The 20,599-nt window shown below is 30.6% G+C and overlaps 2 protein-coding genes across 2 annotated transcripts in view; one reads left to right on the forward strand and one right to left on the reverse strand.

Moving 5' to 3' along the window:
• LOC129216571 (protein retinal degeneration B-like) overlaps positions 1-13,505 on the forward strand; it is a 138,946-nt gene extending 125,441 nt beyond the window's left edge. Inside the window, 7 exon segments of the mRNA XM_054850786.1 lie at positions 3,476-3,592; positions 5,012-5,160; positions 5,804-5,953; positions 6,704-6,797; positions 6,799-6,888; positions 8,196-8,324; positions 12,757-13,505. Of these exon segments, the coding sequence (XP_054706761.1) occupies positions 3,476-3,592; positions 5,012-5,160; positions 5,804-5,953; positions 6,704-6,797; positions 6,799-6,888; positions 8,196-8,324; positions 12,757-13,014 (987 nt within the window). The 3' untranslated portion in view covers positions 13,015-13,505.
• Positions 13,506-17,897: 4,392 nt separating this feature from the next.
• The window catches only part of LOC129217374 (G patch domain-containing protein 3-like), a 31,262-nt gene continuing 28,560 nt past the window's right edge, over positions 17,898-20,599 (reverse strand). Inside the window, exon 6 of the mRNA XM_054851663.1 lies at positions 17,898-18,558. Coding sequence (XP_054707638.1) covers positions 18,351-18,558 — 208 coding nt within the window. The 3' untranslated portion in view covers positions 17,898-18,350. The remainder of the gene's footprint in view (positions 18,559-20,599) is intronic.

Consider the following 20,599-nt stretch of genomic DNA (forward strand, 5'->3'; position numbering starts at 1 on the left):
GTATTTCAAATGTACGTTTTTTTAATTTTTACTTTTAATGAAGTAAAAACATTACTGCAATCGCTTGTATTTTATACTTGAATTGTTCGAACACAATGTGAATGTATTATAGTGTCGACATATTTTTTTTTGGAGGGGGGAGGTGGGGGCATGAACTCCCTCCTGTATTTCAAATTTATAATAGAATATTTTGTGCATGCATTTTTTGTACCTTGTGAATTCAGCACAATTTCAAAATTACTTTTGCAGAGACAAAACTCTTCAAACCTATTCAGAGGTTTACAAGCGAACAGAAATCTGGTTTATTTTCTAACTACTAGCCAAACCCGCTCAAAACATCTTCTCTCACTTTGAAATTAAAAGATATATCTTTTAACCGAATAAGCAAATATTTTGCAGTGCCCGATAGTCGGCTGTTTTTTTGGAAGGAGTGCTAAACAATGGACTTGAAGGATTATTTTACATGTTAATAAAACTTTTAATGTTATAGAATCACCTTTTTTATCTGGGGTATTATTTTAAATTCTAAGGGGAACATTTAAATTTTTTCTGTGGTCTAATTTTGTTTACTTTTTCTGAATTTTTGCATTTTAATAGAGCTTTTAGAATGACTGTGGCACCAGGATTTTTGAAAACTCACCACAAAATTATGGTAACTCTGCCTGTGTTTCCTAATGTCACCAAAAAATATCACAATCGAAAAACTTCTCAGTTGTACTCCCAAATGGTATTTTATGATGTTTACTTCCATTTGTGAATAATCAGTGTTTCAATAGCTGAGATTATGTGTTAGTCCTAAGCATAGGCGGATTTACGGGGGTGCCAGGGGGTGCGCCGCACCCCCAAAATTTTTGGTTGGGTTTTGAAAAAAAAAATTAGTTAAGTATATTTCACTCAGAAACGCAGTTGGGGGGAAAAAATACATAGCTGCTATACTAGTAAATTTACTTGTATCCAGTGTATCACCACACGTCGCTAGTGAAAGCAATTTTATCCATTTGGAAAAAAAAAAAAAAACCTAATAGATAATTTCATGCAAATAAAGAAACTTCTCAAACAATTTATTGTTCTGTGCTGTGTTATTGTATAGAATAATTGCATGTTCTGTAATTGGGTGTTTATTCGTATATCAATACAAATTCTTCTATTTTAAAACAACAATGGCTAATTAAGTCAAAAAAAAAAAAAAAAAAAAAAAAAAAAAAAACATGGCTATTGCAAGAAACTTGATCAATAAAATCTTCACCGAAATTAACCGAAAACCAACAATTTTAAGGTAAATAATCAAAACTTTTTGAAGGAGGACTTCCGGACATTTTGCAGCAGTTGTGCATCCAGGGGGGAAGGGGCACAAGACTGGTGACCCTCCCCACAAAATGCTGAGTAGATGTTTAAAAAAAATATTATTTATTATTGAAGAGAAGAAAAGATCTTATTTTGGGAAAACGCAGTTTTTTTACGAAAAAGAAAAAGAATGTTGGGGAAAAAACTTAATTTCTCTTTCAAAAAGAAATATTGACTTATAAATTTTTCAACAGCTTCAGATTATTGGCGGCGAATTATGTGCCTTCTCGCACAATCCTCTTTTTTTCATGTCTCCCCCCTCCCCCCTTTTTTAAATTTTTTTTCTATTTCGTTTTCATTTTTTCTATTAGTCCTCAAAATGTTTTTTCTCCAAAACCCTTTCTCCAGTTAAAGTTATTACAGAGTACCTCAAATTTCGTTCCTTGGGCTTCACTTTCGCAAAATTTCCAAGGAAGATCTTCTAATCACCAAAATACATCGAAAATCGTTTAAAATTGCGTTTTTAGAGCTTCAGTTTTGAAAAACTGCAGTGTCCCTAACGTTACCAAATATGGTCTTATACTCATGTGTTACTTACACCATGACTTTAATTTTGGAAAATATTCGAACAAGGGCCTATGACCCCCCTTTCTCTATTATCATCAAAGAGTGTTAATATTTTGGTTTTGAAAACTACTATTTCGAAATATTTAAGTGGGATAATCCTTTTTTTTAATACCATGGATTATTGTAGAAGAACTTCATTTTTAGGACTTCAATTTCGAAAATTTTCCAAGGGAGAGCTCCAGAACACCCCGTCCGGTAACAGCATCAAAAATTGTCCTCCGTAGTATTTTTGGAACTTCAATCATGAAAAGTTAAAGAGGTAGCATGGGGGAGGGGAAGGGGTTACGTATTTCTATCTGCTTTTCAACAAACGATTGGAGACAGTCTATGAGTCTCATTCATAACCCAAACTATAAATATGGACTATAATCACATTTATAAGATTAAAATTTCTAAACAGAGCCTTGGAGCCACACGTATCTTTCTTGCCTCTAAAATATCACCAAGAACTGTAAAACTGCGTTTTCAAAACTACTATTTCATATTTTTTCTGGGGCGTGAATCCCATTTCAAACCAGTAGCTAGATTCACCCATTGCTTCTAATATCGACTTTCGTTTAAGACTTTTTCTGCAGTTTGAAATGTTATGAATTGCCCATCCCCTAATCTTACAAAATATGGTTTACATCGCGTTTTTTAGACTTCAAAGTGTGTCCCGCCCTAAAATTATTTTCTGATTTCGATACTGCCTTGTTATTCCGGGAATATCCTCCCCCCCCCCCTCAGATCCCTGTTATTGTTGCACCCCCAAATATTTCGGCCTAAATCCGCCTATGGTCCTAAGAACGTTTCCTTTGCAAGGGGCCGATTTCAGGCAGTGCTTGATTTACCTTGGCTACATCAGCAAAAGTCAAAAAACATATTTTTTTACAAATACAAATGTGACGACCAGCCAGCAACAGGTTCTGGGTCCAGCCAGGCTGGTCCTGATCAATTTATTAGCCCTCAATGAAGATCAATGGCCTACTTAAATCTATCCACCCCATTTGCTCATTACCGCCTCTTCTGATAAGATGTCCCAAGTGCCCACGACCCTACTAAAGTAGTAGTTTTTCCTAATTTACAGGTTAGCCTGAGATTTGAATAGCTTAAAACAATGACCCCTCATCCTGCTTTCCGTGCAAAAATTTAATCCATTGACATGTTTCATTTTGGTTAATTTAAACTGAATCATGTCCCCTCTGACTGTCCTTTGCTCCAGGCTATACATTTTTAGCCTATTAATTCAATAACTGCTGTTCATTTCTTGTTTATGGTAAAGCACATTACAAAAAGAAAACTTTGAATAATCTTGTACCATTTAAGCTGAAAAAGATAATTATTATAACTCAGAATACTTTGACACGCTTTCATAAATTTTCGCCAATACTCAAAAACGCCTATCTGTTTATCAAACATTGCTATAATCAATATTTCTCAAACTTAAAATGAAACGAATTGTCTTAATAAAGTTATCATTTATTTTTATTTTGATGTATGATGTAAAAATATGTTTTATGCAAAAAGAAAATAAAAAAAAAGAATTTCTTGCATTTGTGTATAAGATTTTTCCCCCCTTTTTTAGAATGTGACTGCAAATCATAGAGCGAATGATGTAATAGTAAAAGATGGTATGTCTCAAGTCATTTCTGCACGTTTTATGTATGGACCACTCGATATGGTTGCACTAACTGGTGAAAAGGTATTTGCACTAAGCATTTTTGTTGTTAATTATTTATTGAACTTATTTCGGTTTAATTACTCTCATATTTTAAGTGTTTAAGGATTGTAGTTTTAAAATGTGTGCATTGAAAAAATTTTAGGCAGAAAATTATACTGAATTGACTTCAAAATAATGTGTTCTTTTTACTATGCAATTCAATTAGGAAGATTTTAGGCAAAGTACAATTAATTTGTTTGATTGAAAATTCATCCATTTTTTGGGTACAACCAGTCACATTATTCAAAAAAATATTAAAAAGAATTTTTATGTTAAATTTTTTCTGTTCTGACCATTAATAACCTGTAATTAAGACCTGTATTTGTGCTTTCTAAGAAGGTGGTCCTAAAAATAAGTAGTTTATTTAGTTGCTAAATGCAAAACTCATTAATGAACTTCTCTTAATTTTGGAATTCAAATTGTTACTCACTCCGAACACCAATTTTATGAAAAGTTAAATCTTAAGACCCCAGTATTAGACTATTTGTCTTTCCTTGTACTCAATACAGAACTGTTCAACAGTCTATCAAGATGAACATGTTTTATTTTGTGTTGCATTTTTTAAATTGTTCAAATTAGAATTTTATAGAGCCAGGTGTAGTAAAATGAGTCACTTTTCAGCTATGTTCACTTTCAAAGTTATGTGGCGCAGAAATTAGAAATATTTTTCTCATTTCTTTCCATCTTTTCTTGATATTACATTCGTTAAGAATAATTTCATGTAATTTTAGCATTTTTAAAAAAATATATATAAATTATTTAAACTGAACTTGAAATGTTTTGACTCAATGTACATTACCTGGGTTAAAACGAATCACCATGGGGTAAAATGTTCATAATTAAAACTGTCTAAATTATTACTTTCAATATATTGTAGTAAAAAAAGATGGTCTGCTACACATCCTGCTTAATGAACATTAAAATTTTAAAGTAACATTTTTCACGGTTTTGCAAAGTGTCTTTTCTAAAACTTTTACATCAGTTTTGCGCGATATCATTTGCTTTTTGTTTTTGGAAAAACAAATTAATTGCCTGTTATTGGTTTAGTTGCATGCTTCACATGAATGTCATCACCATCAACAAATGTGATTTGACCACCATATCCGTTTTTTTTTTTTTGACTTGTCTCCTTTGTATTCAACTGGTTGAATATTTCCAAAATCTGGCAAGCCTAAATATGAGTAATCAGTTGTTGAATTAAGACATAAATGATCTATTTATTTTTTATACTTTCTAGCGCACTTAAGCTGCTTGTGTCCTGATGTAATATAAAATTTTGGTTGTTCATAATTTTGTAGCTGTCATTAGAAGATCGAATTTTATGTATTTTGCAACTCACTTCAGTATATTAATTATTGAAGTTAAAGTTGTTTCTCGAGCAGATTTATCTTGCCTTTATAGGTAGATATCCATGTTATGAAGGACCAAAGACGTGGAGAATGGACCTATTTAGCGACAGAAGTAACAGATAAAAATGGTCGATTGTCTTATTCAGTACCAAAGGATAAAGCTTTGGGATATGGCATGTTTCCTGTAAAATTAGTTGTTCGGTAATCAATTAATGCATTTTTTAATTACTTTAATATCAGTATTGTAGTGAATATTAATCCACTAAACTGATAACTGTGCTTTTGTATATTTTTGCATGAATGATTTTAGAAATGTTAATATTTCTAATCTATTCCATGTTTGTGCTAAGAATATTAAGAAAGATAACTTTTTGGTGTAAAAAATGAAACATTATTCAACGATATACTAGTTTATGTGTCTAGAAAACAATTTTATTCTCTTTCTGTTGTTGAAAGTTAAAAATAATTATACAAAGAGAAATACCTTTTCATTTAGCATCATTTTTGTTTCATTTGTATTAATGTTCTCTAAAATATTGTTGGTTGCATTATGAGTATAATCTATTTATATCTACATGTTTGTACTAAAGATTTTTTGAAATTTTGTGAATCAAATTGAAGACTTTCATATGCAGTCAAGAATTAATCTTAAAAATTGTATCATTGTTCAGTTTTGTTTTGAAATTAACTGAACACTTATTGAAATTTGTGACTTTTATTTTTTTAGAAAATGAGAAAGGTTTTTTAAATACCGATTTTACATTGCAATGCACCTTGAAAAAGAATATTAGAACTCTATTTTGTTTAATACATCTATATATAATATTTGGAATCAAATCTTTAGGGGAGACCACACATCTTTGGACTTTTTTCTTACTGTTATTCCACCTAAAACAGAATGCGTTGTCTTCAGTATTGATGGATCTTTTACTGCAAGTGTTTCTGTAACAGGAAAGGATCCAAAAGTTAGAGCTGGTGCAGTTGATGTTGTTAGGTAAATGCCATTTCTTTTAATTGCTTATATTGTTTTTCCTCTGCAATTGGGTATGTCATTTAAACTTTTTATGTTTATTAAAAATGACATGAAGTTAAAATTTTTGTACAACTTCTATTTTTCAAAAACATAGATTATTTTGTGCGATCAATTTTATTCTACCAAATGAGAATTTTGAAATGTGAAGTGATTTATTTTTATACATTAATCATATAGGAAGAGGAATTCTTGTCTGGTTACAAAGTTTACTTGTAAAAATCAAGAAATTAACAAATGTAACTCCATTTGATTTAACAAAATAATACCATTTCAGTGCAATTTTTTAAAATAATATTTTAGATCAGAGCCGTAACCAGAAAATCATTTCAGAGGGTTTAAATCTTTCATGCGGAGCTTTGCGCTATTTGTGCTGATGTTCAAGTCGTTGGATTATCTATTATGAAAGCGTTTTATGCAATTAATATACGTATAAAAGAGATTTGAGTTTGAAAACAATATTTTTTGGAAAATTTTAAATAAAAAACAAAAATTCAATGTCAAATGGAACTTTTCGGAAGGAGGGGGGGTGAACTCAGACCCCCCCCCCTTGTTTACAGCCTTGTTTGAGATGCATCCTTTTTAACACTTTACTTTACCATAGTACTTTAAGGTAGGACTTACTTGATACAAGCTTTCAACAGTGCTCATCTGATAAAGCACGTTTGACATAGTGCTTGCTCACAACTTTAATTATATTTTCTCCCGTTTCAGGCATTGGCAAGACCTTGGGTACTTAATCATCTATATCACTGGACGTCCTGATATGCAACAACGTCGAGTCATGTCTTGGCTGTCTCAACATAATTTTCCCATTGGGCTTAGTTTATTTTGCCGAAGGCTTTTCTACTGATCCCCTTAGGCACAAAGGAGAATATCTCAAACGTTTGCAAAATGAGGTAGCCAGATTTTTTATTAGTATTTACTTTTTCATTGATAGTATGTAGTTTGCTTTTTCAAGAAATATAACTTTCAAAATGTGTTAAATATTATTGAAATGGAAATAATTTATGTTTTAAAAATTCTTGTTTTAAAAATGACTTTGAAAAATGGATTTAAAAAGAAGTTTCCGGGAATGATTGTGAGTCCACAAAAAAAACCTGAAGGCATAAAGAGAAAATGGGAAAAGGGGGCATTTTTTAAACCAATGCCCTTAATACTTAAATATACATAATTTTTATACATATATACATAAATTGCTTTTGATCAAGGACGGATCCAGAAAGTTTTCAAGGAGAAGGCGGTAGCCTTTTTAGCTGACATTTACGACGCATCTGATTTATGCATATGATGGGGGAGGAGGACTACCATGGCATATTTGTTTCAAACAACTAAAATATAGAGATTTAGCCAAGGGGGCCTCCGAAATTATTTCTTTCCTTTTTGTTGAAAAGAGGTATTAAATTTGCACTTGAAAAATTCCAGGGGAATGTTTTGAAACCACCTTCACCTAACACCATTGAAGTTCTAATAAAATCGCTCGCTTTGAAAAATTACCATTGGATAGTCATTGAACCCATCCTTTCACCTAACACTATCTGCGAGATGTCTACAATTGTGTCTTTAAGACTTAAATTTTGCAGAATGCCCGGAGGGAGGCTCCGAAACATCTCCTAACATCACCAAAGATCGTCTAAATTTGCCTAGGGGTCAATTTGAACCCTCTTCCTTTTCTTAATGTCATCAAAAAGAACCTACACACTTGCATTTTATCTCTTCCAATTTTGGAAAAAATGCTTTTGCAGGGTCTTCCAAGGGAGAGGCAATCACCCCTCCCTTGTATCCATCCTTGCTTTTGACAAACAAGACACATTACTAATGTTTAAATAGCTTTTTCAAACAAAATATTATGTATACATTCGACTAAGTTCTTAATGATTTGTAAAGTTACTTTTGAGCTGGTATTATATAAATTATCTGTTACAAATTATTTTAAGGTGAAAGCAAACGAACCATAGAGAGGAGAGGGGAAATGTAAATATTGGAAATTAATATAACATGTAAGATGGCACACATTATTGTCGTCACATAACAATTCAATAAGCTTAACAATAATAAATTATTATTAACTCAATAGCCTGAATGTTATCATTTTTTTAAAAAGAATAATGTGAGAAAAAGTATAATATTTTTTGATGTTGAATTGTTTGAACTTTTTTTGCAACATAAAATGCAATCTACCTATTTACTTAATTTCTGTGTCTAGGCTGAAATAATTGTTCATTGTGGTTATGGCTCAAGCAAAGATATATCTGTGTATTCTTCTATTGGTCTTAGAGCAGATCAAATTTATGTAGTTGGCAAAGCTTCGAAAAAACAACATTTAGCAGCTAAGGTAAGATTTTTCAGTTCATCTTTATTTGTTTACTAAACATTTCATCAAAAATGTATCTAATACTGCTAGTTGAAAAATATTGGTGACATGTACTAAGTTGAATTATGAAAAATACAGGGTTCAAAATATCATGATATTTTCAAAAATATTGGATATTTTGATATATATCTGTAAAGTCTTCAAAATATTAAATGCATCATCAAATCATTCTTTATTTTCTTATATTATAATTGCAATATGTAGACTTAAAATTAAGGTTTCTTCCATTACTTATGTCTAGTATTTCATTTCACATTTCTATCAATTTTAATGGAGTTAATTTAGCATTAGCTGTTTTACTCATTTTTCTTCTATTAAATATTTTTACAGTTATAGGATTCAGAAATAAATAATATGAATTAGTCGGTGCATAGTCACAAGACATTTTCTTTTTTTCTGAGCAATGTTTAATATTTAATTGGGCACTTTTGATATGCATTAAAATACTAATTACTAATAATTTTTATGAATATAAAATACAAGGAAAAAAAAAGGAATATTATAGAACTTTGTTATATTATTGATGCATTAATGCATCATAAAAATAGAGTACATAACTTTTTGATTATTTTTAATAATAAACTAGCTGCGTGCCCGGCGTTGCACGGGCTACTTAAAAAATGAAAGAGATGTCCAATTGATGTTTTTGTATTACTCTGACATCAGTTTCTAAAGCGCTAAGGAATAAATAAATACGCGTAATGCAAGGTTTGCAAACACCAGTAGAGCATATTTTTGGCAAAAATCTCTTTAACCCTTCAAGCGGCCGTGACGTAAAATTCCTTCACCCAGAAATGTATTGAAGAGCGGCCGGGTCGAAAAATTTGGCCTTGAATATTCTGCTTCGAGAACGGCTGCGGCGTAAAATTCTATGGAAGAATATTCATGGCAAAATTTTTCGACAGGGCCGCTCTTCGATACATCGCTGGGTGAAGGAATTTTACGTCACGGCCGCTTGAAGGGTTAAAGTTAATCATAGTTATCAATAATGCAAGTTATGAGTATTTTCAATTAGCACAAAAGATGAAAATATATGCATTATCAATTATAATCTGTGCTCACTTTAAACTGAATTAAATCTGATAGACTATACCTAAAACATTTGTATGTACAATTACGATCAGCTTTTTACATAAAATGACACAAACTTTTTGGATGCTTAGGTGAAACTAAAGCACCAAGACTTAATAAATACCAAGACTTAATTAATACCAAGTCATCAGATTTGAATTAAGCTTTAGTTAAAATCCTTAAAAACAATATTTTTGTTCAACTCTGTTTCACTTAAAGAAATCCAAACAATCTTAATTTAACATGTTCTTTTAACAATACAAACTATATTTTAAAAATCGAAACAGGAAGGAAAAAGAGAGTTATTACAATTCGAAAACTCACAGATGTGACGGGAAAAAGTCCAACAAAATAAACATAATTAGTCGCACATCCTAAATGTACCAAAATATGAGGCCGGTGAATGATAAACTTGCACTACAATCAATAAACATAGCTAAAGAAACAACTTTCATATGTTGAAAGGAGTTAAGAACGTTGAATGTAAAAAATAAAAAAAGGACAGGCGATAAAATAAAGGCTATATCCGAATAGAGCAACCAATTTTAAACTAATTTAAAATGAAATTCTAGATGGAAACGTTGTTTTAAGATTTGGACAGCAGCCAAAAAAACCTCTTTTAAAACAATTATTAGAATTTTACTTGCTCACGCCAATTCAAAATGGCAACAGGAAAAAAATAAAATTCCCGAATAACATTATGTTAATTAACGTTTTAATTAATATCTCCGCTAATTAAAGTCGCACAATTACGAGATTGGTCCTATTGTTTTCTTTGGGAAATTTCAAATTGATCGGTATCTCGTTTGACTCCCGATTCGCAGCGGTTCTCGAGAAGATAGATAGACAGACAGACAGACAGACGCGAACAGATTTTAATATTATAGTGGATGAACAATATTACTATGATTAATATACTTTTTATATTGAAAATACCGTAGTTGAAAAAATAAATATAGAAAATATCATGATATTTTCAAAATAAATATTGGATATATATTGTGGTATATATTGACTGATATATTGATATATATTGACCGATATATTGATACAGGGCTCATAGCAAGTGGAAAAAAATATATAGGAGTTAAACAGGAAAAATATAGGAGTTAGATAGCAAAATATATAGGAGTTTGGTAGCAAAATATATAGGATTTTAAAAGGAAAAATATAGGAGTTTGATAGAAAAATAGGAATTTCAAAAATGTATAGCATCTAGTATGTTTGGAGCCCTAAAAAAAATATAAAAAAAAACAGAGATCCAGCATAAATACAATTCCAGAATGCATGAAGTCATAGCAATGAAAAGAGTCAAAGAAGTGAGAGCAAATGAATTTTTGTACCCATGGTTACTTATATGAATCCTGTTCTTTTTAAGACAACTTTGATTCAACTAAGGAAAAAGTTGGGTTGTGCGTGTTTTTCTTCTTTTTTTTAAACGTGGAATTCATTATACAATTTCAGAGAACTTTATTAAATTTTTGGTCAAACATAATATCATAAGAAGTATACCGCCAAATTATCCATTCTCTGGTTATTTAAAGAATTTTTTCCCAAAACAGCATGAAAAAGCAATTATAAAATTCAGATTTTAGCTTACATACTTCGGAAAATACATCTCTTATTGATTGCTAAAACTGGGTAATAATTAATTTGGACATTCTTTTTTCAATGTCTTAAATCTACCCATAGTTCTCAATATTGGTATGTCACTGCTTCAATGCTAACACTAACGATGAAAAGTTGAAAAGTCCATTCAACTCCTCTCAACTGTTTCTGTCCATTCAACTGTTTCTCTCGTCTTACTGGTTTTGTTGGACATATCAAGAGAAAATCGTTACAAGAAGTGTGCAACACTCTGCCTCCCCATCATTTCACTATTTACAGAAAAAGAAACTAATTTTTTTAAACAAAGGCAAAGAAAAAAAGACTGCGCTAATGCATCACATTTTTGGGAAATGGTCAGCCTCATAGGCTTGATTCATTTAAGCGGCAAGTTTGATTCAAATATTCTGTAATTTTTTAATGTTAAAACTGAATTTCATTTCATTTTTGAGGAATTGAGTCATTAAAGTGACTGATTCAATTACCTGTAGCGGCATTATCCATAACTTAAGTAAATGTGTGTATTTATATGCACACACATGAATAAAGGGTGAATTTTACCTAGTCTGCTAAACGAAAGGGGGTGTTAGAGAGCCTAAGTGGAGCATAGATCGATCTATTATCCTCTCCAATTTGTAACTGTAACGTAGTAAATAGAAAAAAATGAGTCAAAAAAAAAAAAAAAAAAATTCTGAGAAGAACGAATTTTGAAATCTTCGGAAAATCTACATAGAAAATAAGTACAAATTTGAATAAAGCAGACAAAATCCTATAAAATGACTTTTTTCAATGAGATAGTAAGAAAAGGACTTAATTGAAAACAAGTTTAAAGTTGAAAGTAAATCTAACTTCCTTGGTAAAACCATCTATTTTGTATATTTCATAAAAATAATCAAACAGAAGTTTCGTACAAATGTCAACATTAAAGATGTAAGAATGCACAGTGCAGGGGAGAAAGAAGAAAAATTGATCAAAAGTTTTTTCACTTTTGGGTAGAATTTAACATTCAATGAAGAAAATATAGGAGTTAGTGAGAAAATATAGGAAATATAGGAGAATATCTGACAAATTTGAAAATATAGGAAATATAGGAGATATAGGAGGACTATGAGCCCTGTTGATATATATTGACTGATATATATTGGCGAATCCTGGAAAAATTCTTATACATTTAAAAATAATATTATTCTGTTATTTGTACTGTAAATCAAATTTGTAATGGACAACTATGTACAGTTAAAAATGTTCTTAAAGTTCACACAAACCAGCTCATATCCAGGCACTGATTAATTAATTGAATAGTATTCATTTAGGGATTTTTTTTTTAAATCTTTCTTTCACAGTTAGTGTACAGAAAATTGGCTCTCTCTACCAGTATCATTTAGATTTATGTATTTTAACAGTGAGAGATCAGACATCCTAGCAAAATTAGCACAGTAAATCTTGATCTCTAGATCATCAGGGTCATAGGACATTAATATATGTAATCCTTTGGCTAAAGCTTGAAGAGTCGGACTTTCAATCAGATTACTGTTTAATTTCAGAATTTTATTTTTTTGGGTTTTACCAGTTGTTTCATATCATTCAAACTTTTAGTGAAGGAAACCCTGCCATTTTTAGAATACAGTAAAGCTTATTTTGCATTAGATTTCACTATTTTGTTTTAGGATGTAGAATCCCGTATGTTAGTGAATTTACTCTCATACAATTTATTTAGATCTTAACCGATGGATATGCTGCTCATCTGTCAGATCTCAAAGCCCCTGGAGCTTCAAGACCTGCCCAAGGTAATGCACGTATGATTCTCTTCCGTGGTTGCTTTGGTTTACCTGGGCAGACAGGTTCAACTTTAAGGCAGCGGCGCTCAGCAAAGAGGACTACTTCTTTTCCACTTTCTGGACAAAGCCAGGAACATCGCTCAGCAGTAGAAAGAGTTAGTGAGTCAAGCAAAGGGACAGACAGTAACAGGCAATAATTCCCAAATCAAAAATCACTATTGATTTTTATCTTTTGCGCATCATAAAGTATTTTTTGCGCTATTTTTTTAATTGTATACACTCAGTCATCCTTTGTATATATGCAATATATAAGCAATGCACATGGGTTGTTGTAGAGCAAAGCAATTTTAAAAACTACTGCTTACCCAAAGATTGTTGTCAAATTTCATAATGGTTCCTGACATATGCAATGCTCTTTAATTACCATGTTCACCTAGTCATATTAATTCCTGTCACAGTCCAGATTATCATATGTGTATATACGGATGTAAAATTTGTAAATATATGCTTGTAAAATGAATGTTGGAAATGTGTGTCAAATATTTTCTCCCGAAGACCAAATGTTTATTAAATGTTGAATTTCAATCATCGTCACTGGCTTCTATATGCAAGACACTTGCTACTTTTTATACAGTACAGTACTTTGTAGTATATTTTTGTGTATTTACTTCAGGTTCAAGGATCATGTTAATGTTGAAGGATCTATAAATTCTGAAAAACAAAACACTAATAACAAAAGATTTGAAGAAAAAAAAACATAGATTAAAAATATATATATATATATATATTTAAATTATTAAAATTTCGAAAGCACACTCATATATATTTATATGAACATTTTTGACATATTATCAACCTAAATTTTAATATTTTAAACCTTATGTATTTATGCTTCTTTAAATTATTCAAATGAGAGAAATTTAATCAGTGTAGTCCTGGGGGAAAAATAAGATGAGAGAATGCTTAGAGATATTTGCATAAATTAGTGAAATGTATAAAGTGGGTGGACACCATCCCCTTACGTCCTCCCTCAACTACTCCACTGGATTTTATTGAATTTTTTAAGTTAAATCAACATTTTTGCAAAATGCCGGAAAAAGTCAAAAAGGTTTCAAGCAGAATACTTGCATTTTATTTACTTAAGGAAGACCTTACTAACTTTGGAGATGAGAAGAATAATGAAGGAAAAATTTATTTGTACTCCAGCTGTTTCTTGAAGATCTCTGATAAATTTTTTCCTGTCTTGCAAAGCTGTCATTAAAATTAGATATTTGACTGGGGGTGGGAGGGGAAAACCGTTTCAAGGAAATCTGATAGGCATTTTTTTTAATTGGTTTGAAATCTCGTAATCTTTTTTAAGAAATTAACTTTGAGACCAGGTATTTTAATTTGTTCAATTTCAAAATTATACAATATCACAATATATAAGTTTTTTAAAAATATTAAAGTCACAATTAAAACTTTAACTGCACTGCATATTCTGCTATGTTACGTAAGAGGAACTTGATATTCCGAAAATAGAACTTTAACAAATTTTGTAATAAAATTGCAGGTTATATTAAAAAAAATGCAAAATACATAATACTGAGTTCAAACTTAGTCATAACAATGTTAAATAACATGAAATATTAAAATTTAATGGCTTTAAAATAAGATGTAAATAATCCAATACAAAATAAAGAGTTATATTGAATAATTTTCTTATGCTCTTTAAATGCTTAAAAAGTAACCTTTTACTTTTATTGAAATTTATTCAAAACATCAACAAAGTTATTTAATACTAAACAGAACATTAAAAATGCATTTAAATGATATATGCCAATTTTTTTTTTTTTTCGCTCAAAGATATTTGCTTGGACAAAAAACGGAAGATAAGAATCTAAAAATTTTTGTTCTTTTAACCCTATGATGATAGCAAAAAGTACAAATATGATTAATGAATGTGTTTGTTTCACATTTCATTTTGTCTACTGTTCTTATGCCAATTATACAATACAATAAACTTTTAAAATCAACATGCCGCAGCAACTGATAAGTTATGTTTATTTGTGGAACATTCTTGTTTAATTATTTATTACACTAAGTGCACTAGAGATTTAAAAGGTAGAGTTCCAAGTACGTTTCTTTCTTTCTTTTTTTTTTTTTTTGGTGTAATAATAGGAGGACCTGTGTAATCTAGCAATTAGAGTTGCTATTTTTCAACAAGATGACTTGGGCTTGATCCTTTGCATAGGACTCACTTGCCACTTCTCTTATGGTATATGCAGGGCTCATAGCAAGTGGAAAAAAATATATAGGAGTTTAACAGGAAAAATATAGGAGTTAGATAGCAAAATAACATAGGAATTTGGTAGCAAAATATATAGGATTTTAAAAGGAAAAATTTATGGAGTTTGACAACAACAATAAACAAACAATAGGAATTTCAAAAACGTATAGCATCTAGTATGTTTGGAGCCCTAAAAATATAAAAAACAGAGAGCCAGTATCAATACAATTCCAGAATTCATGAAGTCATAGCAATGAAAAGAGAAGAGCAAATGAATGTACCTGTGGTTACTTGTATTAATCCTGTTCATTTAAGACAACTTTGATTCAACGAAGCAAAATTGTATGTGTGTGGTTTTTTTTTCTTTTTCTTTAAAAACGTGGAATTCACCATACATTTTCAGAGAACTTTAGTAAATTTTTGGTCAAATGTGATATCATAAGAAGTATACTGCCAAATTATCCATTCTCTGATTATTTAAAGAATGTTTTCTCAAAACAGTATGAAAAAGCAATTATAAAATTTAGATTTTAGCTTACATACTCCGGAAAATACATCTCTTATTGATTGCTAAAACCAGGTAATAATTAATTTGGACATTTTTTTTTCAATGTCATAAATCTACCCATAGTTCTCAATATTGGTACCTCATTGCTTCAATGCTAACAGTAATGATGAAAAGTTGAAAAGTCCATTCAACTCCATGCTTCTCTCGTTTCACTGGTTTTGTTGGACATATCATGAGAAAATCGTTACAAAAAGCGTGCAACACTCTGCCTCCCCATTGTTTCACTATTTACAGAAAAATTAACTAATTTTTCTAAACGAAGGCAAAGAAAAAAAGACTGCTAATGCATTACGTTTTTGGGAAATGGTCAGTCTCATAGGCTTGACTCATTTAAGCGGCAAGTTTGATTCAAATATTCTGCAATTTTTTAATGTTAAAACTGGATTTCATTTCACTTTTGAGGAATGGAGTCATTAAAGTAACTGATTCAATTACCCGGCACTCACTGTAACAGCATTATCCATAACTTACAGTTAATGCGTGTATTTATATGCACACACATGAATAAAGGGTGAATTTTACCTTATCTGCCAAAGGAAAGGGGGTGTTAGAGAGCCTAAGTGGAGCATAGATCCATCTTTTATCCTCTCCAATTTGTAACCGTAATGTAGTAGATAGAAAAAAATGAGCCGAAAAAAATTTCTGATAAGAACGAATGCTGAAATCTTCAGAAAATCTACACAGAAAATAAGTACAAATTTGAAAAAAGCAGACAAAATCCTATAAAATGACACTTTTTTCACTGAGATAGTTACATTTTTTAGCGAGCTACAAACTTCGAAACATTTGAAGTATCCAAATTTGAATTGGTGCCAAAATCTGTACATAGCATTTTCAAAAACAATTGTTTGAGCTACAGCCGGTCATTTCAACTACATGTGAGATTATATGTGACAAAATTAAACGCTTTCAAAACCTTTACAGCAGTACACTTAAGTTAACATGTTATACTATTAAAATTATAAAGTAAACTCATTGAAAGAAAAGGAATTAATTGAAAACAAGTTTAAAGTTGCAAAGTAAAACCATCTATTTTGTATACTTCATAAAAATAATCAAACAGAAGTTTAGTACAAATGCCAACGTTCAAGATGTAAGAATGCACAGTGCAGGGGAGAAAGAAGAAGAAAAATTGATCAAAAGTTTTTGCATTTTTGGGTAGAATTCAACATCCGATGAAGAAAATATAGGAGTTAGAGTGAGAAAATATAAGAAATATAGGAGAATATCTGACAAATTGTGAAAATATAGGAGATATAGGAGGACTATGAGCCCTGTATATGGCAATTCTAAGGCTTTACAGTAAAATGTAGAGAGTTGTTGAAAAAGAGTTTTATAAAAGGAAATTATATTGAAGACTTTGTTGCTTTGAATGTTATTGGTTTTCTAGAAATATGATTTGATTTTAAAAATATAAATGAAATCGAACACAAAGATGGCTTTAAAAAAAAGAGAAAATTTCACTAATTTTAAATTTAGTGGCTCAAAATAAAAAATGTTCTCTATTTTGGCATTTGCTTGTACATGGTTTCACAAATACATTTGTATACAGGGGGCATGCATGGGACGAGGGAGAGAGAAGGGACACCCGTTGGTCAGGGCCCAAACCTGAATGTGCCCAAGATTTTCGAAGTGAGGGGTAAAATATATGTCGGGAGAAAGGGTTAAACAATATGGAGGGGGCCTGTAAAGGTCAATTGTGATGGGCTCAAAAATTTCCGTGCTCGCCCCTGTATGTATATATATATATATAGTAAACCCTCGATAACTGACAGTTCCAAGGGACCGGCTACAACCTTCAACTAATTGGAAGTTTAAGCTATGAGAAGTTCCCACAGTTTTATCAACTTCTGTTTGGGATCTAATGAAAACTGAGTTAAAGGAATATTTGAGTTATAACCCTTTGGAGTTGTTGAGGGTTGACTGTAATATTATGTTAATTTTTAAAATAGGTCTTAAATGATAATTTTTTATGTGTTCTAAACATTTTATTTCAACATTTAGATTTTTGATTTTAGCATTTATTTATTTCATTCCATCGTTATTTATTTCATTTATTTATTGAGTAATACAAGTTGTTTACTAAGTTCATAAAGATTATTATTTTTTAAAACCTATATTTTTAACATCATTAATGGCATTCAAACTAGTCATTATATTTATAAAAGTACGAATTATACTTGTGATAAATGTCTTTTTTTTTTTTTTTTTTTGTCACTTGAACTACAGTTGTTTTATATTTGAAATGTTAAAAAAAAAACCTTTCTTTTAAATATCATTAAAACAAGATTAAATTAAAAAATATATGGAACAAAAAAAGTTTATTATAAATGTTTTATATTTATAACACTGTATGTGTAGTATCTTTGCGTTAATTAGGATTAAAACATAAAAAACAGCTTTGTATTTTAGATTCCATGTAAGAATATAAGTTATTATTACATGTCATTATTGATTATATAATAGAAAAAAAAACATTAATTTCTTATATTTTTTGAAAAGTAGTCTATTTTTATTTCATTACTTGCTTTTTGATTGTCACAAACAAAATACAATTACCTTGAATGGTTATGTTGTAGATCACCAACAAATAGTTCGTTTTGTACTCTGTTCTCAAAGATGTACATAAAATGCATATTCTGCATCATTTGTTTGTAATTTTATTTACACTATATACAGTTCTTTCAATATTATTGTCACAAGTCGGGAAAATGTTCTTTAAGGAACTCTTTCCTATATTTCAACCTTGAAAAAGCTGATGAATTCAATATGGAATCAGGGGGATCTGTTTCATTAGGATTATCATATACTGTTGAAATGGAAAACGTTTCATAGTCATCTGATACTCTGCGTCTTTTGTTTCTTTTTATGGTTGGCCGGCGATCCAGTTTCTCTCCTCGATATCTGAAAGAAATGCATCAGTATCTAAAACAAAAGTCTTCACAACTGAAACAATGGTACAACAACTGACAAATAGTAAAAAACCCTGCACCATCTTTGATGATAATTGAATCATTTATTTCAGAAACCACTTAAGTGCGCTTTCTTCAACTTTCGGAAAACTAAAAAAAAAACTTTTGCAGCATTAGTACAGTTAACTCCCGATTATCTGCGAAAGGATTATCCGCGGGTCTTTTCACTTTTTTTTAAAAAACTAATGATTGAGTTATTGTTCGATTTTATACATTCCTTTTTCATATTCACTATTAGTAAATGCAATGTAGCAATGTTTTTAGTTATAATTTAAATGAGTGTGAGAGGGATCTTAATATTTTTAGGCTATTGAATACACTAAGCATCGCGTTTTACCTATTATTTGGGTTATCCATGGTTTTCGCTTATCCGCGGTTACCATGCCACCCTATTCCGCGGATAATCGGGAGTTTATTGTATAGGTCTATTCTCCTTCAAAAACATTTTTACCAAATCTAAAACATGCTATTGAGATAATCTATTTATTTGAAAAAAGGTTTTCCTTGAAGTTTTTGAGCTATACATTTTTGAAAAAAATGCACTGAAGTGGTTTAACTGCAATAAATGAGTATCCAAAGAGATTTTTTTTTAAATTATTATTGAAATTAAGTCAAACCATTAATTTTTACCTGTTTTGGTACCAAGGTAAATAACAAAACACTTAAGTATAAACAAGAGTGTTTTTACGATGCCTAAATAAAAAAATACAAGTAGACTATGAGCTACAGAATGTCTATGTACAAAGATCTGGCCCTATTCCCCTTCTGGCAACTCCTTGTCAGTTGTTGGCCATTGGATGATAGTGTCATAGAACGGTTCATATCCAACAGTGTATTCCATCAACTTTTTTTATATCGTCTATCTTTTTTTTTTTTTTTTTGATTAGAACCTTAAACCAAAAATCTCACTGTGCAAAACCTAATAAATTTTAAAATTTGTTTACATCATTTAGCAGGACTTGGCTGGAAACTTCTTTTCGTTTGTACGAGATGTACTGCAGTCTTTTGAACCTAGCATTCCGAATAATGTTCCGTTTGTATTTTTATTTGTGCACAACTCCACGCCAACACTTGGGATTAGGTTCATCATCTGAACTATCCAACATGGCCTAATAACTTTCCAATCTTATAATAAACACCACCTAATTTTCATCGAAAACTAACCACTCAGTGTTAAGTAACCTTTAGATCAAACAAAACAGCGAGTCACAAAACAGGAGATGCCAACATTCACGAGTGAAATTTACTGCAGAAAAAACCTAAGCAATGGCGCTTGGTTCTTTCTGAAATACGGATTATTTTCAAGGCTGCTAAATAGCATTGCTGATATGGAACAAAGGTTATCTCTGCACTAAAAGATGTATTTACCTTTAAATTGTACAGTATCACCATAAACACATTTTTTGATATTTCATCCTTTAGGTGGTTTCTGAAATAAACGATTCAATTGGAGTATATCTTTTTTAATCTCTCCAAAGTTCCAATTGGGTCATTTCACATCTAAACGCCTAATATCATGTAGTGTCATGTCTCAGATTTTGTGCATTATATTTTTACGAATAGATATCTATGAGATAAGCTCAGATTAACTTTTTAAAGGTCTTTTGAATGAAAAATAGTCTTTGGAAATTTTTTTTCAACAATTTGATTTTAAATCACTTTTCAGAGTCACCTTTTTTTGGTATGAATTCAGAAAAACCTTTTTAATTAATTTATTTTTCAACCAATTAAGCTGAATTAAGGATCAATTTCAAGCTAATACTTTTTTCTTTTAGTACAAACAACAGAAAGTACTAGGAATAGTAGAGAGGTGCCACTCCACATCTAAAGTCAGTTTTTATGATATTTCAATTAGGAGATGGCCTGCTCATGACACATGCAAATGAATTACATTTTAAGAAACAAAATTATTTAACAAAACTATAGCTATGTCAAAAGTATCTCTGTTTCAAATGTAAAGATTAAAAAATGTG

The sequence above is a fragment of the Uloborus diversus genome, chromosome 2 (assembly GCF_026930045.1).
Source record: "Uloborus diversus isolate 005 chromosome 2, Udiv.v.3.1, whole genome shotgun sequence".
NCBI classification, from domain to species: Eukaryota; Metazoa; Arthropoda; class Arachnida; order Araneae; family Uloboridae; genus Uloborus; species Uloborus diversus.